The sequence below is a fragment of the Sinohyriopsis cumingii genome, chromosome 14 (assembly GCF_028554795.1).
Source record: "Sinohyriopsis cumingii isolate HCF-2022 chromosome 14, ASM2855479v2, whole genome shotgun sequence".
Lineage (NCBI taxonomy): Eukaryota > Metazoa > Mollusca > Bivalvia > Unionida > Unionidae > Sinohyriopsis > Sinohyriopsis cumingii.
In genome coordinates, this window is record NC_142974.1 from 66885990 (window position 1) to 66907291 (window position 21302).

General features: G+C 32.0%; 1 protein-coding gene across 1 annotated transcript in view; it reads left to right on the top strand.

Annotated features, from left to right (window-relative positions):
- The window catches only part of LOC149784044 (E3 ubiquitin-protein ligase TRIM45-like), a 69757-nt gene that overhangs the window by 21313 nt on the left and 27142 nt on the right, over positions 1-21302 (top strand). Inside the window, exons 4-11 of the mRNA XM_089932938.1 lie at positions 684-689; positions 3401-3406; positions 5615-5620; positions 8190-8195; positions 10763-10768; positions 15687-15692; positions 16689-16694; positions 18381-18404. Coding sequence (XP_089789064.1) covers positions 684-689; positions 3401-3406; positions 5615-5620; positions 8190-8195; positions 10763-10768; positions 15687-15692; positions 16689-16694; positions 18381-18404 — 66 coding nt within the window. The remainder of the gene's footprint in view (positions 1-683; positions 690-3400; positions 3407-5614; positions 5621-8189; positions 8196-10762; positions 10769-15686; positions 15693-16688; positions 16695-18380; positions 18405-21302) is intronic.

Here is a 21302-nt window from a genome sequence, read left to right on the forward strand (position 1 = left end):
ATAGTATTCGATACTTTTCATTAGGTTTTTTAAAAAAAAGATAACGTGCTCTCGGTATCTGTCATTTCTGTATATTACAAAACATTGTCCAAACTATATATGTACGAAGTTTTTATGACCTGGAAGGAATAAAATACTGCCTCCCTTTCTAGGCATGCGAAACCCCCTATACTACATTACAGTAATTCCTTTAATGCAATGTTTTAATATGTTTTGGTGAGAGAATATATTGTAATGTTTGCATGGTATCATCATACTCTGTGAAAGCCGTTTCTTATCAACATTTTGGTAGCTTCCATCGTTTATTATTGTTATGTTTAATGTTGGTATACGCTCAATCATGTGAATGGAAAAGATTTATGCTCGCATTTGGACAAAGAAAGTGTTGGTAATATATACACTTATCGTATTTGAAAGGAAATGCACTACTGGTTTCCCTTGTACTGATGAAACCCCCATACTACGTTATACTGATTCCTTGCATGCAGGGTTATTATTTGTTTTGGTTGCCGATTATATCGTAATTTGTTCATGATATCATCGTACCGCAATATAATCGTTCCTAGCATCAATTTGAAGCTTTTGGCGCAACTGTTCCTATGTTTTTGGTACTAGTTCTATGGAAGTTTATATTGGATATCTATACAGTATTCACTAATATGAAATAATTATTTTTATTTCAGGATTACGTAAGTAATTTCAATTGAGATAACTCAAGTTGCATATAGTACAGTAGAAAGCAGCATTTATTTTAAAAGAATCAAGTTCAGCCAAAACGTTTTAATACTCTTGATTGTTTGGTAGCAATTTATTTGAAGTACCATAATACAGAGATGACAATAAGTATTGACCATAGTAGGTGTTGACGACTTGATGGCGTCTACTCAAGTATATTGGACTACTATGTTCAAATGATGTAAGTAGTGACCTTCATATCATATCTATTATATAATATTAGGGATGGTCCAGCTGTAGCGAACATATAGTATCTTGAGAATTTATGAAATAAGATACGTAGTAACGTTCATCCAGGTCGGCGTTAGAAATCGAGTGAGAGATAGATGTCACTGATGTCGATTTCGTGGTTTGCTTGCTCCAGTAAATACATAATCATGGCTGTCTTTATATTTGAAAAGATGACTGGATGAATTATATTATTGTTATATTGATGACATAAATTAGAGCAAAATATAAAACGTCTGCGAGGAATATGCTTAATATGGTGAAGGAACTGTATAATTATATATTGTTTGCAAGAAAACTACGTTACAATGACTCCTTGCATGCTGGGTTATACTTTGTTTTGCTGATATAATATATTGTAATGTTTCCAGGTATCATCTTACTATTAGAGGATCGCTGCTATCTGCATTTTAGCAACTTTTATCACAATTGTTGGCGTGCTTAAAGTCGGTATAGGTTCTAGAGTAATAGTTAATTCTTGATCTGTGAAGTATTCAGTAATATGAACTAATTTGTTCCATTTAATATGAGGTACCAAAAAATTAGTTGTCTTAATTGAGAATAGTATTAAAAAGTATTTTATTCAACATATATACGTTCTCACTGTGATGAATTACGGTTTTTCCTTTCAGTGCTCGGTAAGTACATTTCAGTTGACATAAACAATAGTGTTTGGGAAAAGCGAATCTGTGTATATTCTAACACAACGCTCAGCCGAGATATTTTGATGCCATTGATTATTTTGGAGTAGTTTTTGTGAGGTACCAAAACCCAAAGATGTTTTCTGATAATAATTGTTTTCGAAATAAATTGTGTCCTTTTGAAATCGGCCATTCCTTTATATTACACAACATTGCCCAAATTATATAGCATCCGTAAAAATAATACAATACTGGCTCCATTTCTATGCACGTGATAGCCTTTATTATACATTCCAGTGGTACCTTTAATACAGGGTGTTAATTTGTGTCAACGACAAAAGAGATCGTAATTGTCTCATGGTTTCATCATTTTGTTATGACGTCTTTAATGGAAGAATTTTAGTAGATTTTGTCCCAAGTGTTCTGAAGTTTTAAAATCGTGTATGTTCTAAATATATTTTGCATGCAACAACTACAAATTAGTCTCTAATATGAAAAACGTCATTTCAGTCAATGGTTAGAAAATTTCGATTTAGGTAAACCATGTTCTGTGGTATAAAGTAAAGCAGTGCATTTTCTAACGTAGTCATGTTCAGCCGATGCTATTCCTATATTACACAACATTGTTCACAATATACAATGTACGAGGCTCCCATGATATGTATCATATACCAGAGGAGAATGTGCAGGTATAGAGTACAGATACATTGTTGATTGAAAGAGAATTGATGAAAGATAAAACATATTTATCCAGATTCAGAGAGGCACTAGAAATCTAGTGACACATAACAGTCACTGTCTAGCACTTCCTCCTTTCTTTCTCCACTCAATACTTTAATCATGAACTTAAAATTTTAAACGAAAATTGCATGTATCAGCATATTGCTAAATTATGGATATAAATTAAGTTGAAAGAGATAGCGTGTTCACGATCTATGAAGTACTGACGAATATAAATCATTGAGTTTCATTTCAAAATGAGGTATATGATTTCAATTTCGATAAATCAAGGCTGGTGAAATAAAGTAAAGTAGTTGATATTTGTAAGAAATCAAGTTGAGCTGCAACGTTTTGACGCTCTTGATTATTTGGAAGAAGTGGGTGCGAGGTATCAAAAGTTTAACTTGTTCAATGATTGTTGTTGTACTTAGTAAGTGAAAGGTAATATATATTTATGTACATTCAGAGATCCGCTACAGATCGAATGGGAAATACAAATAACTGACATTTAGTTCACGTTGTTCTTGTTTCACACAGTACGTTAATAAGGGGCTTCGTTAAATCGGATCGGAGGACTGGAAGAATGAATCGATTGATATATTAGGACTATTAGTTAATGACAAAAAAAGAACAAATTTGAATAAACTGTTGGTTATATATACAATGCGAAAGACTTATAGTATATTTCAGTGATTCCGTGCATGCGGGGTTTTAACTTGTTTTGGTGATATAATATATTGCAATCTATGCGTAGTATCATCATACTGTTACACACTCGTTTCTAGCAGCAGTGTATCAGCTTCCATCGGATAGTTTAAAAAAGGTATACGTTCTTTCTATACATGTGAAAGCCTCCATACTATATTATAGTGATTCCTTGTATACAGAGTTCTAATTGATATAATATATCGTACATTTTTCATGGCATCATCATCTTGAACAAGGAACGTTGCTCACCTCATTTTAGCATCTTTTGCCGTACTTGCTGCTTTCTTTAAAGCAAGTATACATTCTAGCGAAATCTTGTATTGAACATCTATGAAAAATGATTAATACGAAATGTTTTCCATTTTCAGGCTGTGGTAAGTAGTTTAAATTAAGATAAATCACAATTGATGGAATAAAGTGAAACAGTATATATTTTAAAATAATCATTTTGAGCCGGAAGGCTTTGATGGTCTTGATTATTTGTAAGCAGTTAGTGTGAAGTACCACAGCTCCGTTTGTTCAATGACAATATTTATTTTCTATTACACGTGTTTTCAATTCCTCATCGGCCTGTGTGTTACACAAGATTGCCTATGTTATATAATATCTAAAATTCTTTTGATTTATATCAGATGTCGGTCTAGAAGGTGCTGATTCATTTTAGTGATATAATATATTAGAATTGTCTCACTGTTTCATATTTTTGTACGATAATCTTTGCTGTGTGTATTTTAGTAGATCTAGTCCCATATGTTCCTAAGTTTGAAACTAGTGTGCGGCATATATTTATTTTTTATTGGATAACTATGAATTATTCTCTGGGACGAAATTTATTGAATGTTTAAAATTTGATTTAATTTCTTCTAGTGATACGTAATTTAGATTTAAATATACCATGGTCTGTCGAATAAAGTAAAATAGTGAATTTTCTAACATAGTAAAGTTCAGCTGAGCGTATTCGATGCTCTTCATTATTTATGTCAGTGCTGAGCAATAAAAACTAAGTTTGGTCAGCGACGATAATTTTTATCCACAACATGTGATGTCCATGAAATGGCCACTTCTCTTTTATATTGCATTAGTTTCAACTGACCCTTCCTGGTTTTGTTCACTGTTATAACAGAGTAAGGTACAAAGTAGACCAAACCTCCTCACACCACTAATAAATAAATATACTTACGCAGGCATAAGTAGTTATATTACATTAGTTTATTCGAATTCCGTAATTGTTGAAATTCTTATGATATATATCAGAGACCAGAATTGAATGTGCAAACGTATAGTGTGATGTAGCAAACGCTCAAGTTCTTCAATGAAAATTGTTGCGTTTAATAAAAGAAATATAATAAGTACGTATATATTATATACGGAGAGGGGCTAGAGATGGAGTGGAGAATAAAGATAACTGATGCTCAGTTGGTGTTTTGTTTCGCTTCACACGGTACGTTAATCAGGAGTTTCGTTAAATTGGAAGGAAATAAAATACTGGACCCCTTTCCGTGTATGCGAATCCCCCTACACTACATTAGAGTGATTGCTTCCATGAGGGTTTGGTTATTTGTTTTGATATTAGAATATATTTTAATGCTTTACATGGTTTGATCATACAGTACGAGAATCCTTGCAAACGACATTGTATCAGCTTTTGTCACAATAGTATTCATGATTGTGTAAGATCATCTTTACTGTAAGTTATTTAGCAGGTGGTTTACTAAGTGTTCCCAAGTTTTAAAAGGGTGTAAGTTTTAAAATATTTTGTATTAAACAACTATGAATTGGTCACTAATATGAAAAATGTAATTTCATTGCTGTCAGAGGAAAAATAATTTCAATTTAGATAAACCACGTTCTCTTGTATAAATGAAAGCAATTATGTATCTATCATAGTCGTGTTTAGTCGATACTATTCGATACTTTTCATTAGGTTTTTAAAAAAGAAAGATAATGTGCTCTCGGTATGTCATTTCTGTATATTACAAAACATTGTCCAAACTATATATGTACGAAGTTCTTATGACCTGGAAGGAATAAAATACTGCCTCCCTTTCTAGGCATGCGAAACCCCCTATACTACATTACAGTAATTCCTTTAATGCAATGTTTTAATATGTTTTGGTGAGAGAATATATTGTAATGTTTGCATGGTATCATCATACTGTGAGAAAGCCGTTTCTTATCAACATTTTGGTAGCTTCCATCGTTTATTATTGTTATGTTTAATGTTGGTATACGCTCATTCATGTTAATGGAAAAGATTTATGCTCGCATTTGGACAAAGAAAGTGTTGGTAATATATACACTTATCGTATTTGAAAGGAAATGCACTACTGGTTTCCCTTGTATTGATGAAACCCCCATTCTACGTTATACTGATTCCTTGCATGCAGGGTTATTATTTGTTTTGGTTGCCGATTATATCGTAATTTGTTCATGATATCATCGTACCGTAATATAATCGTTCCTAGCATCAACTTGAAGCTTTTGGCGCAACTGTTCCTATGTTTTTGGTACTAGTTCTATGGAAGTTTATATTGGATATCTATACAGTATACACTAATATGAAATAATTATTTTTATTTCAGGATTACGTAAGTAATTTCAATTGAGATAAATCAAGTTGCATATAGTACAGTACAAAGCAGTTTTTTTTAAAAAAAGAATCAAGTTCAGCCAAAACGTTTTAATACTCTTGATTGTTTGGTAGCAATTTATTTGAAGTAACATAATACAGAGATGACAATAGGTATTGACCATAGTAAGTGTTGACGACTAGATGGCGTCCACTCAACTATATTGGACTACTATGGTCAAATGATATAAGTAGTGACCTTCATATTATATCTATTATATAATATTAGGGATGGTCCAGCTGTAGCGAACATATAGTATCTTGAGAATTTATGAAATAAGATACGTAGTAACGTTCATCCAGGTCGGCGTTAGAAATCGAGTGGGAGATACATGTCACGGATGTCGACTTCGTGGTTTGCTTGCTCCAGTAAATACATACTCATGGCTGTCTTTATATTTGAAAAGATGACTGGATGAATTATATTATTGTTATATTGGTGACATAAGTTAATGGAAAATATAAAACGTCTGCGAGAAATATGCTTAATATGGTGAAGGAACTGTATAATTATATCATCAGGTTTACGTAAGAAGTTTCAATTGAGATGAATCATGATTGGTAGAATAAAGGATGCCAGGATATATTTTAAAATAATCAATTTCGGCCGCAATGGTTCGATGCCTTTGATTTATAGGAAGTAGTTAGTGTCAAGTACCAAAGCTCCGGTTGTTCAATGACAATATTTGTTTTCTATAACACGTATTTTCGATTCCACATTGGCCTGTGTGTCATACAACATTGCCTATGTTATATAATTTCTGAAATTCTTTTGATTTATATCAGAAGTAGGCCTAGAAGGTGCGGATTGATTTTTGTGATTTAATGTATTAGAATTTTCTCACTGTTTCATCCTTTTGTACGATAATCTTTGCTGTGTGTATTTTAATAGATCTTGTCCCATCTGTTGCTAAGTTTGAAACTGGTGTGCGGCATATATGTTTTTTTGTTGTATTGGATAAGTATGAATTATTCTCTGAGACGAAATTTTTTAAATATTTAAAATTAGATTTCATTTTAGCTACTAGTAAGTAATTTCAGTTTAAATATACCATTGTCTGTCGAATAAAGTAAAATTGGTCAGAGACGATAATTGTTATCCACAACATGTGATGTTCATGAAATAGCCACTACTCTTGTATATTGCCTTAGTTTATTCGAATTCCGTAATTTTTGAAGTTCTTATGATATATATCAGAGACCAGAATTAAATGTGCAACCGTACAGTGTGATGTAGCAAACGCTCAAGTTGTTCAATGACAATTGTTGCGGTTAATAAAAGAAATATAATAAGTACATATATATTATATTCGGAGAAGGCTGGAGATCGGGTGGGGAATACAGATAACTGATGCTCAGTTGGTGTTGTGTTTCGCTTCACACATTACGTTAATCAGGAGTTTAGTTAAATTGGAAGGAAATAAAATACTGGATCCCTTTCTGTGCGAAGTGTGCCCCCTACACTACAGTAGAGTGGTTGCTAGAATGAGGTTTTGTTTATTTGTTTTGATATTAGAATATATTTTAATGTTTACATGGTTTGATCATACAGTAAGAGAATCCTTGCAAACGACATTGTATCAGCTTTTGTCACAATAGTATTCATGATTGTGTAAGATCACCTTTACTGTATGTATTTTAGCATGTTGTTTACTAAGTGTTCCCAAGTTTTAAAAAAGTGCACCTTCTAAAGATATTTTGTATCGGACAACTATGAATTGGTAATTGATATGAAAAATGTAATTTTATTTCTGTCAAAGTTAAGATCCCTTCAATTTAGATACACCACGTTCTCTTGTATAAATGAAAGCAATTATGTGTCCATCAAAGTGGTGTTTAGTCGATAGTATTCGATACTTTTCATTATGTTTTTTTAAAAAAAAATATAATATGCTTTCGGTTTCCGATATTTCTATATATTACATAACATTGTGCAAACTATATAATGTACGAAGTTCTTATGACCTGGAAGGAATAAAATACTGGCTCCCTTTCTAGGCATGCGAAACCCCCTATACTACATTACAGTAATTCCTTTAATGCAATGTTTTAATATGTTTTGGTGAGAGAATATATTGTAATGTTTGCATGGTATCATCATACTGTGAGAAAGCCGTTTCTTATCAACATTTTGGTAGCTTTCATCGTTTATTATTGCTATGTTTAATGTTGGTATACGCTCATTCATATTAATGGAAAGATTTATGCTCGCATATGGACGAATAAAGTGTTGGTAATATATACACTAATCGTATCTGCAAGGAAATACAATACTGGTTCCCCTTGAATGGAAGCAACCACCATACCAGGTTACACTGATCCCTTGGATGCAGTGTTATTGTTTGTTTTGGTTGCCGATTATATCGTAATTTGTTCATTATATCATCGTCCCGTAAGATAATAGTTCCTAGCATCATTTTGAAACTTTTGGCACAACTGTTGCTAAGTTTTTGGTACTAGTTCTATGGAAGTTTATATTGGATATCTATACAGTATTTACTAATATGAAATAATTATTTTTATTTCAGATTGGGGTAAGTAATTTCAATTGAAATAACTCAAGTTGCATAGAATACAGTACAAAGCAGTATATATTGTGAAATAATCAAGTTCAGCCAAAACGTTTTAATACTCTTAATTGGTTATTAGCAATTAGTGTGAAGTACATTAATATAGCAATGACAATAAGTATTGACCATAGTAAGTGTTGACGCCTAGATGGCGTCCACTCAACTATATTGGACTACTATCGTCAAATGATATAAGTAGTGACCTTCATATTATATCTAGTATATAATATTAGGTATGGTCCAGCTGTAGCGAACATATAGTATCTTGAAAATTTATGAAATAAGATACGTAGTAACGTTCATCCAGGTCGGCGTTAGAAATCGAGTGGGAGATACATGTCACGGATGTCGACTTCGTGGTTTGCTTGCTCCAGTAAATACATACTCATGGCTGTCTTTATATTTGAAAAGATGACTGGATGAATTATATTATTGTTATATTGGTGACATAAGTTAATGGAAAATATAAAACGTCTGCGAGAAATATGCTTAATATGGTGAAGGAACTGTATAATTATATCATCAGGTTTACGTAAGTAGTTTCAATTGAGATGAATCATGATTGGTAGAATAAAGGATGCCAGGATATATTTTAAAATAATCAATTTCGGCCGCAAGGGTTCGATACCTTTGATTGATAGGAAGTAGTTAGTGTCAAGTACCAAAGCTCCGGTTGTTCAATGACAATATTTGTTTTCTATAACACGTGTTTTCGATTCCACATTGGCCTGTGTGTTACACAACATTGCCCATGTTATATAATTTCTGAAATTCTTTTGATTTATATCAGAAGTCGGCCTAGAAGGTGCGGATTGATTTTTGTGATATAATATATTAGAATTTTCTCACTGTTTCATCCTTTTGTACGATAATCTTTGCTGTGTGTATTTTAATAGATCTTGTCCCATCTGTTGCTAAGTTTGAAATTGGTGTACGGCATATATGTTTTGTTTTGTTGTGGATAACTATGAATTATTCTCTGAGACGAAATTTTTTAAATATTTAAAATTTGATTTCATTTTAGCTATTAGTAAATAATTTCAATTTAAATATACCATTGTCTGTCGAATAAAGTAAAATTGGTCAGAGACGATAATTTTTATCCACAACATGTGATGTCCATGAAATAGCCTCTACTCTTGTATATTGCCTTAGTTTATTCGAATTCCGTAATTTTTGAAGTTCTTATGATATATATCAGAGACCAGAATTAAATGTGCAACCGTGTAGTGTGATGTAGCAAACGCTCAAGTTGTTCAATGAAAATTGTTGCGTTTAATAAAAGAAATAAAATAAGTACATATATATTATATTCGGAGAAGGCTGGAGATCGAGTGGGGAATACAGATAACTGATGCTCAGTTGGTGTTGTGTTTCGCTTCACACAGTATATTAATTAGGAGTTTCGATAAATTGGAAGGAAATAAAATACTGGATCCCTTTCCCTGCATAGGAATCCCCTTACACTATGTTAGAGTGGTTGCTAGAATGAGGTTTTGTTTATTTGTTTTGATATTAGAATATATTTTAATGTTTACATGGTTTGATCATACAGTAAGAGAATCCTTGCAAACGACATTGTATCAGCTTTTGTCACAATAGTATTCATGATTGTGTAAGACCATCCTTACTGTAAGTATTTTAGCATGTTGTTTACTAAGTGTTCCCAAGTTTTGAAAGGTTGTACCTTCTAAAGATATCTTGTATCGGACAGCTATGAATTGTTAACTGATATGAAAAATGTAATTTTATTTCTGTCAAAGTTAAGATCCCTTCAATTTAGATACACCACGTTCTCTTGTATAAATGAAAGCAATTATGTGTCCATCAAAGTGGTGTTTAGTCGATAGTATTCGATACTTTTCATTATGTTTTTTTAAAAAAAAATATAATATGCTTTCGGTTTCCGATATTTCTATATATTACATAACATTGTGCAAACTATATAATGTACGAAGTTCTTATGACCTGGAAGGAATAAAATACTGGCTCCCTTTCTAGGCATGCGAAACCCCCTATACTACATTACAGTAATTCCTTTAATGCAATGTTTTAATATGTTTTGGTGAGAGAATATATTGTAATGTTTGCATGGTATCATCATACTGTGAGAAAGCCGTTTCTTATCAACATTTTGGTAGCTTTCATCGTTTATTATTGCTATGTTTAATGTTGGTATACGCTCATTCATATTAATGGAAAGATTTATGCTCGCATATGGACGAATAAAGTGTTGGTAATATATACACTAATCGTATCTGCAAGGAAATACAATACTGGTTCCCCTTGAATGGAAGCAACCACCATACCAGGTTACACTGATCCCTTGGATGCAGTGTTATTGTTTGTTTTGGTTGCCGATTATATCGTAATTTGTTCATTATATCATCGTCCCGTAAGATAATAGTTCCGAGCATCATTTTGAAACTTTTGGCACAACTGTTGCTAAGTTTTTGGTACTAGTTCTATGGAAGTTTATATTGGATATCTATACAGTATTTACTAATATGAAATAATTATTTTTATTTCAGATTGAGGTAAGTAATTTCAATTGAAATAACTCAAGTTGCATAGAATACAGTACAAAGCAGTATATATTGTGAAATAATCAAGTTCAGCCAAAACGTTTTAATACTCTTAATTGGTTATTAGCAATTAGTGTGAAGTACATTAATATAGCAATGACAATAAGTATTGACCATAGTAAGTGTTGACGCCTAGATGGCGTCCACTCAACTATATTGGACTACTATGGTCAAATGATATAAGTAGTGACCTTCATATTATATCTAGTATATAATATTAGGGATGGTCCAGCTGTAGCGAACATATAGTATCTTGAGAATTTATGAAATAAGATACGTAGTAACGTTCATCCAGGTCGGCGTTAGAAATCGAGTGGGAGATACATGTCACGGATGTCGACTTCGTGGTTTGCTTGCTCCAGTAAATACATACTCATGGCTGTCTTTATATTTGAAAAGATGACTGGATGAATTATATTATTGTTATATTGGTGACATAATTTAATGGAAAATATAAAACGTCTGCGAGAAATATGCTTAATATGGTGAAGGAACTGTATAATTATATCATCAGGTTTACGTAAGTAGTTTCAATTGAGATGAATCATGATTGGTAGAATAAAGGATGCCAGGATATATTTTAAAATAATCAATTTCGGCCGCAAGGGTTCGATACCTTTGATTGATAGGAAGTAGTTAGTGTCAAGTACCAAAGCTCCGGTTGTTCAATGACAATATTTGTTTTCTATAACACGTGTTTTCGATTCCACATTGGCCTGTGTGTTACACAACATTGCCCATGTTATATAATTTCTGAAATTCTTTTGATTTATATCAGAAGTCGGCCTAGAAGGTGCGGATTGATTTTTGTGATATAATATATTAGAATTTTCTCACTGTTTCATCCTTTTGTACGATAATCTTTGCTGTGTGTATTTTAATAGATCTTGTCCCATCTGTTGCTAAGTTTGAAATTGGTGTACGGCATATATGTTTTGTTTTGTTGTGGATAACTATGAATTATTCTCTGAGACGAAATTTTTTAAATATTTAAAATTTGATTTCATTTTAGCTATTAGTAAATAATTTCAATTTAAATATACCATTGTCTGTCGAATAAAGTAAAATTGGTCAGAGACGATAATTTTTATCCACAACATGTGATGTCCATGAAATAGCCTCTACTCTTGTATATTGCCTTAGTTTATTCGAATTCCGTAATTTTTGAAGTTCTTATGATATATATCAGAGACCAGAATTAAATGTGCAACCGTGTAGTGTGATGTAGCAAACGCTCAAGTTGTTCAATGAAAATTGTTGCGTTTAATAAAAGAAATAAAATAAGTACATATATATTATATTCGGAGAAGGCTGGAGATCGAGTGGGGAATACAGATAACTGATGCTCAGTTGGTGTTGTGTTTCGCTTCACACAGTATATTAATTAGGAGTTTCGATAAATTGGAAGGAAATAAAATACTGGATCCCTTTCCCTGCATAGGAATCCCCTTACACTATGTTAGAGTGGTTGCTAGAATGAGGTTTTGTTTATTTGTTTTGATATTAGAATATATTTTAATGTTTACATGGTTTGATCATACAGTAAGAGAATCCTTGCAAACGACATTGTATCAGCTTTTGTCACAATAGTATTCATGATTGTGTAAGACCATCCTTACTGTAAGTATTTTAGCATGTTGTTTACTAAGTGTTCCCAAGTTTTGAAAGGTTGTACCTTCTAAAGATATCTTGTATCGGACAGCTATGAATTGTTAACTGATATGAAAAATGTAATTTTATTTCTGTCAAAGTTAAGATCCCTTCAATTTAGATACACCACGTTCTCTTGTATAAATGAAAGCAATTATGTGTCCATCAAAGTGGTGTTTAGTCGATAGTATTCGATACTTTTCATTATGTTTTTTTAAAAAAAAATATAATATGCTTTCGGTTTCCGATATTTCTATATATTACATAACATTGTGCAAACTATATAATGTACGAAGTTCTTATGACCTGGAAGGAATAAAATACTGGCTCCCTTTCTAGGCATGCGAAACCCCCTATACTACATTACAGTAATTCCTTTAATGCAATGTTTTAATATGTTTTGGTGAGAGAATATATTGTAATGTTTGCATGGTATCATCATACTCTGTGAGAAAGCCGTTTCTTATCAACATTTTGGTAGCTTTCATCGTTTATTATTGCAATGTAAAGTTGGTATACGTCCATTCATATTAGTTTAAAGTTGGTATACGTCCATTCATATTAATGGGAAGATTTATGCTCACATTGGGACGAATAAAGTGATGGTAATATATGCAGTTATCGTATCTGCAAGGAAATACAATATTGGTTCCCTTTGTTGCAAGCATCCCCCATACTACGTTACACTGATCCGTTGTATGCAGGGTTATTATTTGTTTAGGTTGCCGATTATATCGTAATTTGTTCATGATATCATCGTACCGAAATATAATCGTTCCTAGCATCAATTTGAAGCTTTTGGCGCAACTGTTGCTAAGTTTTTGGTACTAGTTCTATGAAGTGTATATTGGATATCTATACAGTATTCACTAATATGGAATAATTATTTTTATTTCAGCAAAATGTGAGTAATTTCGATTGAGGTACCTCTTGATGCACATAATACAGTACTATATATATATATATATATATATATATATATATATATATATATATATATATATATATATATATATCTATGTTGAATAAATTGTTGCAAATCTATCAGTTTATCCTCTTTGGAAAGAAATACAATGTTGGTTCCCTCTCTGGGCATGCGAAGACCCGTATTATATTCAACATGTTGGAATCTGATGACTCAAATTATTCAATACAAGATGCGTTCCTCAAACTATATTTCAACTCATATAGGAGAAGAACTCTTTAGGAAATTGTGTTTTGCTTAGATTAGGGATATAAGCGACTTTAAAAGAGGAAATGTCAGTAGCAAATATGTTGAAAAAGTTGTTTGAAATATTTGCCAATATTGCATGACTAATGCAATGCGATAGTGGCTCCCTCTCTATTAACGAGAAAGTCCTTATTGCATTTGACAGTGCTTCCTTACATGCAAATACGCATGTTTGTTATAGTGATGGAATATATCGTAATTTTCTTATGGCATCATCATGCTGTATGATAATCATAAACATCGAAATTTTATTTGATTTGGTAGCATTGGTTCAGAAGTTTTAACCGTTTAAATAAATAGTCATTTTAAGAGATTATCAAACATCTATGAATTATTCACTAAAATGAAAAACTATTTTCATTTCAAAATGAGGTAAGTGTTTTCAGTTGAGATAAACCATGGTTTATGTTATGAAGTAATGCAGTGCTTGTGTAACATAAAATAGGTACGGTCGAGACTTTTTGATGCTCGCGATTCCTGATAGGCAGTTAGTGTGGGGTACCAATTTTTTTTAGATGCATTGAAATTATATAATTTCTTAAGTTCTGATGACATGTATTAGATATAAGCATTGAAGGTGCAACTATATGATAAAGCTATTTTATGGATTGTTTGAGAAGTTTTTATTAAAATTTTTAAAAGGATATACGTTCTAAATATATTTTGCATGCAACAACTTTGAAGTAGTCATTAATATGAAAATGATCATTTAAGTCAATGGTAAGAATATTTCGATTTAGATAAACCATATTCTTTGGTATAAAGTAAAGCAGTGTATTATCTAACGTAGTCGTGTTTAGCCGATGCTATTCTTATATTGCACAACATTGTTCAAAATATACAATGTACGACGTTCCTATGATATATATCAGATACCAGATAAGAATGTGCAAATACAGAGTAAAGATAATTTGTTGATTGATAGAGAATTTATGAAAGATAAAACATATTTATCCAGATTCAGAGAGGCACTAGATATCTAGTGACACAAAGTCACTGTCGAGCACTTCCTCTTTTCTTTCCCCACTCAATACTTTAATCATAAACTTTAAATTTTAAATGAAAATTGCATGTATCAGCCGTTTGCTAAATTATGGATATAAATTAAGCTGAAAGATAAAAGCGTGTTCAGGATCTATGAAGTACTGACGAATATAAAACATAGAGTTTTATTTCAAAATGAGGTATATAATTTCAATTTGGATAAATCAAGGTTGTTGGAATAAAGTAAATCAGTAGATATTTGTAAGTCACCGAGTTGATCTGCAACAGTATGATGCTCTTTGTTATTTGAAAGTAGTGGGTGTGAGGTATCAAAACTCGACTTGTTCAATGATACTTGTTGTACATAGTAAGTGAAAGATAATAGATATTAATGTACATTCAGAGAGCCGGTACAGATCGCGTGGAAAATAAAAATAACTGACATTCAGTTCATGTTGTTCTTGTTTCACGCAGTACGTTAATAATGGGCTTCGTTAAATCTGAACGGAGCACTGGAAGAAGTTATATTAGGATTATTATTTAATGGAAAACTGAAACAAATTTTGAAATAACTGTTGGTAATATATACAGTGCGAAACCCTTATAGTACAATCCAGTGATTCCGTGCATGCGGATTTTACTTTGTTTTGGTGATATAATATATTGCAATCTATGCCTTGTATCATCATACTGTTAGACAGTCATTTCTAGTGGCAGCTTTCGTCGCATTGTTTGGAATGTTTAAAGTAGGTATACGTTTTTAATAAGCATGCGAAAGCCCCTGTACTATATTACAGTGATTCCATGCGTATGGAGTTCTAATTTGTTTCATTGTTAAAATATACTTTCATGGTATCATCGTCTTGAACAAGGACCGTTGCTGTCCTCATTTTAGCATCTTTTGTCGTAATTGTTGATGGCTTTAAAGCAAGTATACGTTCTAGAGAAGTATTGTATTGAACATCTATGAAGAAATGTTTAATATGAAATGTTTCCTCTTTTCAGACTGTGGTAAGTAGCTCAACTGAGATGAATCATGATTGGTGGAATAAGGTAAAGCAGTATTTATGTTAATATAATCAAGTTGAGCCGCAAGGGCTTGACCCTCTTTATTATTTAGAAGCAGTTAGTGTGAAGTACGAAAAGCTCCGGTTGTTCAATGACAATATATCTTTTCTATAATACGTGTTTTCAGTTCCACATCGGCCTATGTATCACACAACATTGCCCAAACTATATAATTTCTGAAATTCTTTTGATATATCAGATGTCGGTCTAGAAGGTACTGATTCATTTTAGTGTTAACATATATCAGAATTGTTTCACTGTTTCATCATTTTGCACGATAATCTTTGCTGTGTGTATTTTAGTAGATTGTGCCCCATTTGTTCCTAAGTTTGAATCCGGTGTAAGGCCTATGTATATATTTTGCATCGAATAATTATGAATTATTTTTTAATATGAAATTTATTAAATATTTAAAATTTCCGGTCATTTCAGCTAGTAATAAGTAATTTCAATTTAAATATACCATGGTCTGTGGAATAAAGTAAAATAGTGCATTTTCTAACATAGTAAAGTCCAGCTCAGTGTATTCGATGCTCTTCATTATTTGCTTCAGTGAGTGTGAAGCGACAAAAACTGAGGTTGCACAGCGATGATAATTTTTGTCCACAATAAGTGTTGTCCATTAGATGGCTACTACTCTTGTGTATTACATTAGTTTGTTAGAATTCCGTAAATTCTGAAATTCTTATGATATACATCAGAGATCACCATATAATTTGAACCGTACAGTGTGAAGTAGCAAACGCTCAAGGTGTTCAATGATAATTGTTGCCCATACTAAAGGAAATATAATAGGTATGTATGTGCATTCAGAGAGGGGTTTTAAATCGAGTGGCGGATACTACTGTTCCTATTTTTAAACTATGCATATGTTCTAGAGAAATATTGAATTGAACATCTATTAAGTATTGATTAATATAAAATATTTTCTCTTTTCAGAGACCGGTAAGTAAATTCAATTGAAACAAATCATGGTTGGTGGAATAAAGTAATGCAGTACAAAGTTTAAAAGAATCATGTTAAGCCGAAACGTTTTGATTCTCTTGAGTATTAGCAAACAGTTTGTGTAAGGTACCAAAAGCGAAAGCTGTTGAGTGATATCAATAATTCTACACTAGATATCGACCGTTCCGGTATGGTTCACATTGCTTCCTTAATCATATAATATCTGAAATTGTTATGATTTTTGTTATACGGTAAATATAAGCTAGGGATATTTAGCATTGAACTATAAATCTTCGCAAATCACTGCATAGTCTAACAAAATACTGCTCGGCAGAGACTTTTTGATGTCATTTTTTATTTGAGAGCAATTAGTGTGAGGTACAAAACCTAAACGTCTTCGTTAATGATAATTGTTTTCCAAAACAAATGTTGTACTTTCGATATCTTACTTCACACTAGACGTTAGTGAAGAGATTCTTTAAATTTTAACGGAACTCGATGAATGAACCTGTTGTTATATTAGGATTATTAGTTAATGGAACAGAGAATATTTCTGCGCGCATTTGGATGTATAAACTGTTGATAATATATACATACAGTTATCGTATCTTCAAGGACATAAAATACTGTCTTCCCTTCTGTGCATGCCAAACCCCATATACTACATTTCAGTGATGCCTTGCATGATTTTAATTTGTTTTATTGATATAATATATCGTACCTTGTTCATGGTATCATCGTCTGTTACAAGAGTTATTACTATCGGTGTTTTAGCATCTGTTTTCGGTATTGTTGATATGTTTAAAGGAAGTGTACGAGAAATATCGTGTTCAACATCTACGAATTATTGATGAATATGAAATATTTTCTATTTTGATATCGATTTAAGTAATTTCAGTTGAGATAAATCATGTTTGGTGGAATAAAGAAAACAATTCAAATTTAAAAATAATCACGTTGAGCTGCAACCTTGCAACGCTCTTGTTTATTTGGAATTATGGAGTGTGAATCACCAAAAGCTCACATTGGTCAATGATTATTGTTGTACATAGTATGTGAAGGATAACAGGCGTTTATGAACCTTGTGAGAGGCGTTACAGATCGAGTGAGAAATAACCCTTTTGATTTTTGTTACGCGTAAATGAAAACGTGATCTTCTAAGCCTCAGTAAAAGTAAATTCGCTTATTTGATTAGTTTTTTCTGTTTGCAACATTGTATTGAGTTTATTTTAAATACAAGATAAAGTGTCTATGAGATCAGATGTTCCCGCATATGGTCAAAACTACTTGACGCTTAGAAATGTCACATTTCACAAAAGTAACATGGACGCGTTTTGCCAACATTTAGTTGGCTGTTTGATTTAGTACCTTGTACCCGAATTAGCAAAATAGGGATCAATACCCGTAGCAGCACTACTATCGTAAAAGTTTAGGAAAAGAAACTTTTAAAATACATTCATTGTCATCTTTTCATGATAAAGTGAAGCTGCAAAGTTAAATTACAGACACTTAAATACGAGATACGCTTTTAGTAAATTTGTTCAAATATCAACTACTGTAGAATACTCATTCCAAGTAATGCAGGCACTACATTGATATACTAGAATGTTTATATGCATATCTACCCTGTTTTAAAACAGACTAAATGAAATTTTTTCATTTTTTCTAATATTTATTTTTTTCCAGGTTGAAGTAAAGGAAGGGAAAAGTGTAAGTATATATATATATATATATATATATATATATATATATATATATATATATATATATATATTCTACTTTAAGATAATTATACATTGATCAAATTAATTGGAATTTATATAATTTTTGAAAAGAACAAACAGTTAAGGAATTCTATTCATCAAATTTAAATTTTCTTTGACGACGAACTCTAACGTTATCAGTTCATATTTTACTCTTATGTTATTCATTTTTAGAATTGAAAGTCAATAACGCTATTTGAAATCACGTACAGTCATCCTTATAGTTTACATAATGCTTTGATGGCCTCACTTTGCTGCAAACTTGTACTGTTACATAGCATGCCAAGAAAATGTTTCCTATATCGTTTATTCTGTTGATACAGTTTTTGAGCGATTATAACCATAAGTAAGATTCTTTGGACCCTTCAGCAAAAGCATGCTATGATCTTATAATGTACACGCATAGTATTTTACAAACACCACCTGATGTAATCCTCAAACTTTATTTAATGTCACTTGTATCACTTTTGTCAAAGCCTGACGGGAATCGTTTCCAGAGGTAAAAGAAGTAATTTATCTAAATCTTGTTGATAAACTATTTGATGCAAGAACTTTATGATGTGAACCATTTTAGCAATATAATTCAAAATTAGAATAGAAATAACGCCCAAAGGACTCAGATCTTAGAGTCCTTGACTGATGAATGCATACTATTATAATCTATTATAGAGCATGATACGAGCGCATAACACATTACTTAGAAAAACTCCAATCACAATATGTTTTAGAATGAACTCAGCAAATCAATTGTTCAGTTCTTTCAGCGTTTTGATGACAAAACACAGTTAAGTAAACACGTGCTTAATTTGATCAGAAATTGAGTATCTAGACTGGGCATACACTTTTCATGCAGACTAAGATCACCTCATTAACATATGGCTGACAGAGACTAAGTTAGGGTTGAGGGGACAAAATGTTGGTCTTGCTTGAGATGTGAATGGTTCGGAAGATTGCAGATGCTGCGTGACACTTTTCCCAATTTGAACTCAAAATATAAATTATAAAAGCGACGTGTTGTGATATTTAAAATGGCATGTATAGGATTTGCGAAAGAATTACCTTTTATATTGTACACATTCATTTCCATATTTTAAGAAATGGCAAAGTTGACCTGATCCGAAGATAGCTTTCTGTTCTGAACAGTGACAAGACATAACTATCAAACCTAGTATGGGGAGTCAACATAGGAATAAGTTAACTCACTAACTTGCTCAACACAGAGATGAAAATTAAACAACTTTATCTTATACATTGCCTGTTTCAACATTGTCCCAAAAGATTAGTGTTAGTAATATATACACCTATTGTATCTGCAAAGAAATACATTACTGGTTCCCCTTGTATGGAAGCAACCTCCATACTACGTTACACTGATCCCTTGGATGCAGGGTTATTATTTGTTGCAACAGATCGAGTGGGAAATAAAGGGCGTTGAACTCTAGTTCGTGTTTTTCTTGCTTCACACAATACTTTAATCAGGAACATGATTAAATTAGTGCAGAGGACTGAATGAATTAACCTATTGTTATGGTAGGACTACTGAGTAATGGAAAAAGCAAAATGTCTGCGGAATGTGACGAATAAACTCTTGGTAATATAGACACCTATCGTATCTGCAAGGAAATTCAATACTGGTTCCTCTTGTATGGATGCAAACCCCATAGTTCGTTACTCTGATTCATTGCATGCAGGGTTCTTTTTTGTTTTAGTTGCAGGTTATGTTATAATTTGCTCATGGTATCATCGTACCGCAACATAATCATTCCTAGCAGCATTTTGCAGGTCTTGTCACAACTGTTGCTAAGTTTAAAAAGTTAGTTCTATTTAAACATTCTATTAGACATCTATAAGGTATTCACTAATAAGAAATATATATTTATATTTCAGAACAAGTTGAGTAATTTCAATTGAGATAACTAAAGTTGCATATAGTACAGTACAAAGCAGCATTTATTTTAAAATAATCAAGTTCAGCCAAAACGTTTTAATACTCTTGATTGTTTGGTTGTAATTTATGTCAAGTACCATACTATAGAGATGACAATAGGTATTGACCATATTAAGTGTTGACGACTAGATGGCGTCCACTCAGGTATATTGGACTACTATGGTCAAATGATATAAGTAGTGACCTTTAAATTATATCTAGTATATGATATTATGAAATAAGATACGTAGTAATCTTCATTCAGGTCGGCGTTAGAAATCGAGTGAGAGATAAATGTCACTGATGTCGACTGCATGGTTTGCTTGCTCCAGTAAATGCATACTCATGAGTGTCTTTATATTTGAAAAGACGACTGGATGAATTACATTATTGTTATATTGGTGACACAAGTTAATGGAAAATATAAAACGTCTGCGAGAAATATGCTTAATATGGTGAAGAACTGTATAATTATATCATCAGGTTTACGTAAGTAGTTTCAATTGAGATGAATCATGACTGGTAGAATAAAGGATGCAAGGATATATTTTAAAATAATTAATTTTCATCCTTTTGTACGATGATCTTTGTTGTGTATATTTTACTAAATCTTGTCCCATCTGTTCCTAAGTTTGAAACTGGGTTTATGTTTTTTTGTATTGGATAACTATGAATTATTCTCTGAGACGAAATTTATTAAATATTTAAAATTTGATTTCCTTTCTGAGAACGGTAAGTAATTTCAATTTAAACATACCATTTTCTGTCGAATAAAGTAAAATTGGTCAGCGACGATAATTTTTATCCACAACATGTGATGTCCATGAAATAGCCACTACTCTTGTATTTTGGATTGGTTTATTCGATTTCCGTAATTTTTGAAATACTTATGATATATATCGGAGACCAGAATTAAAT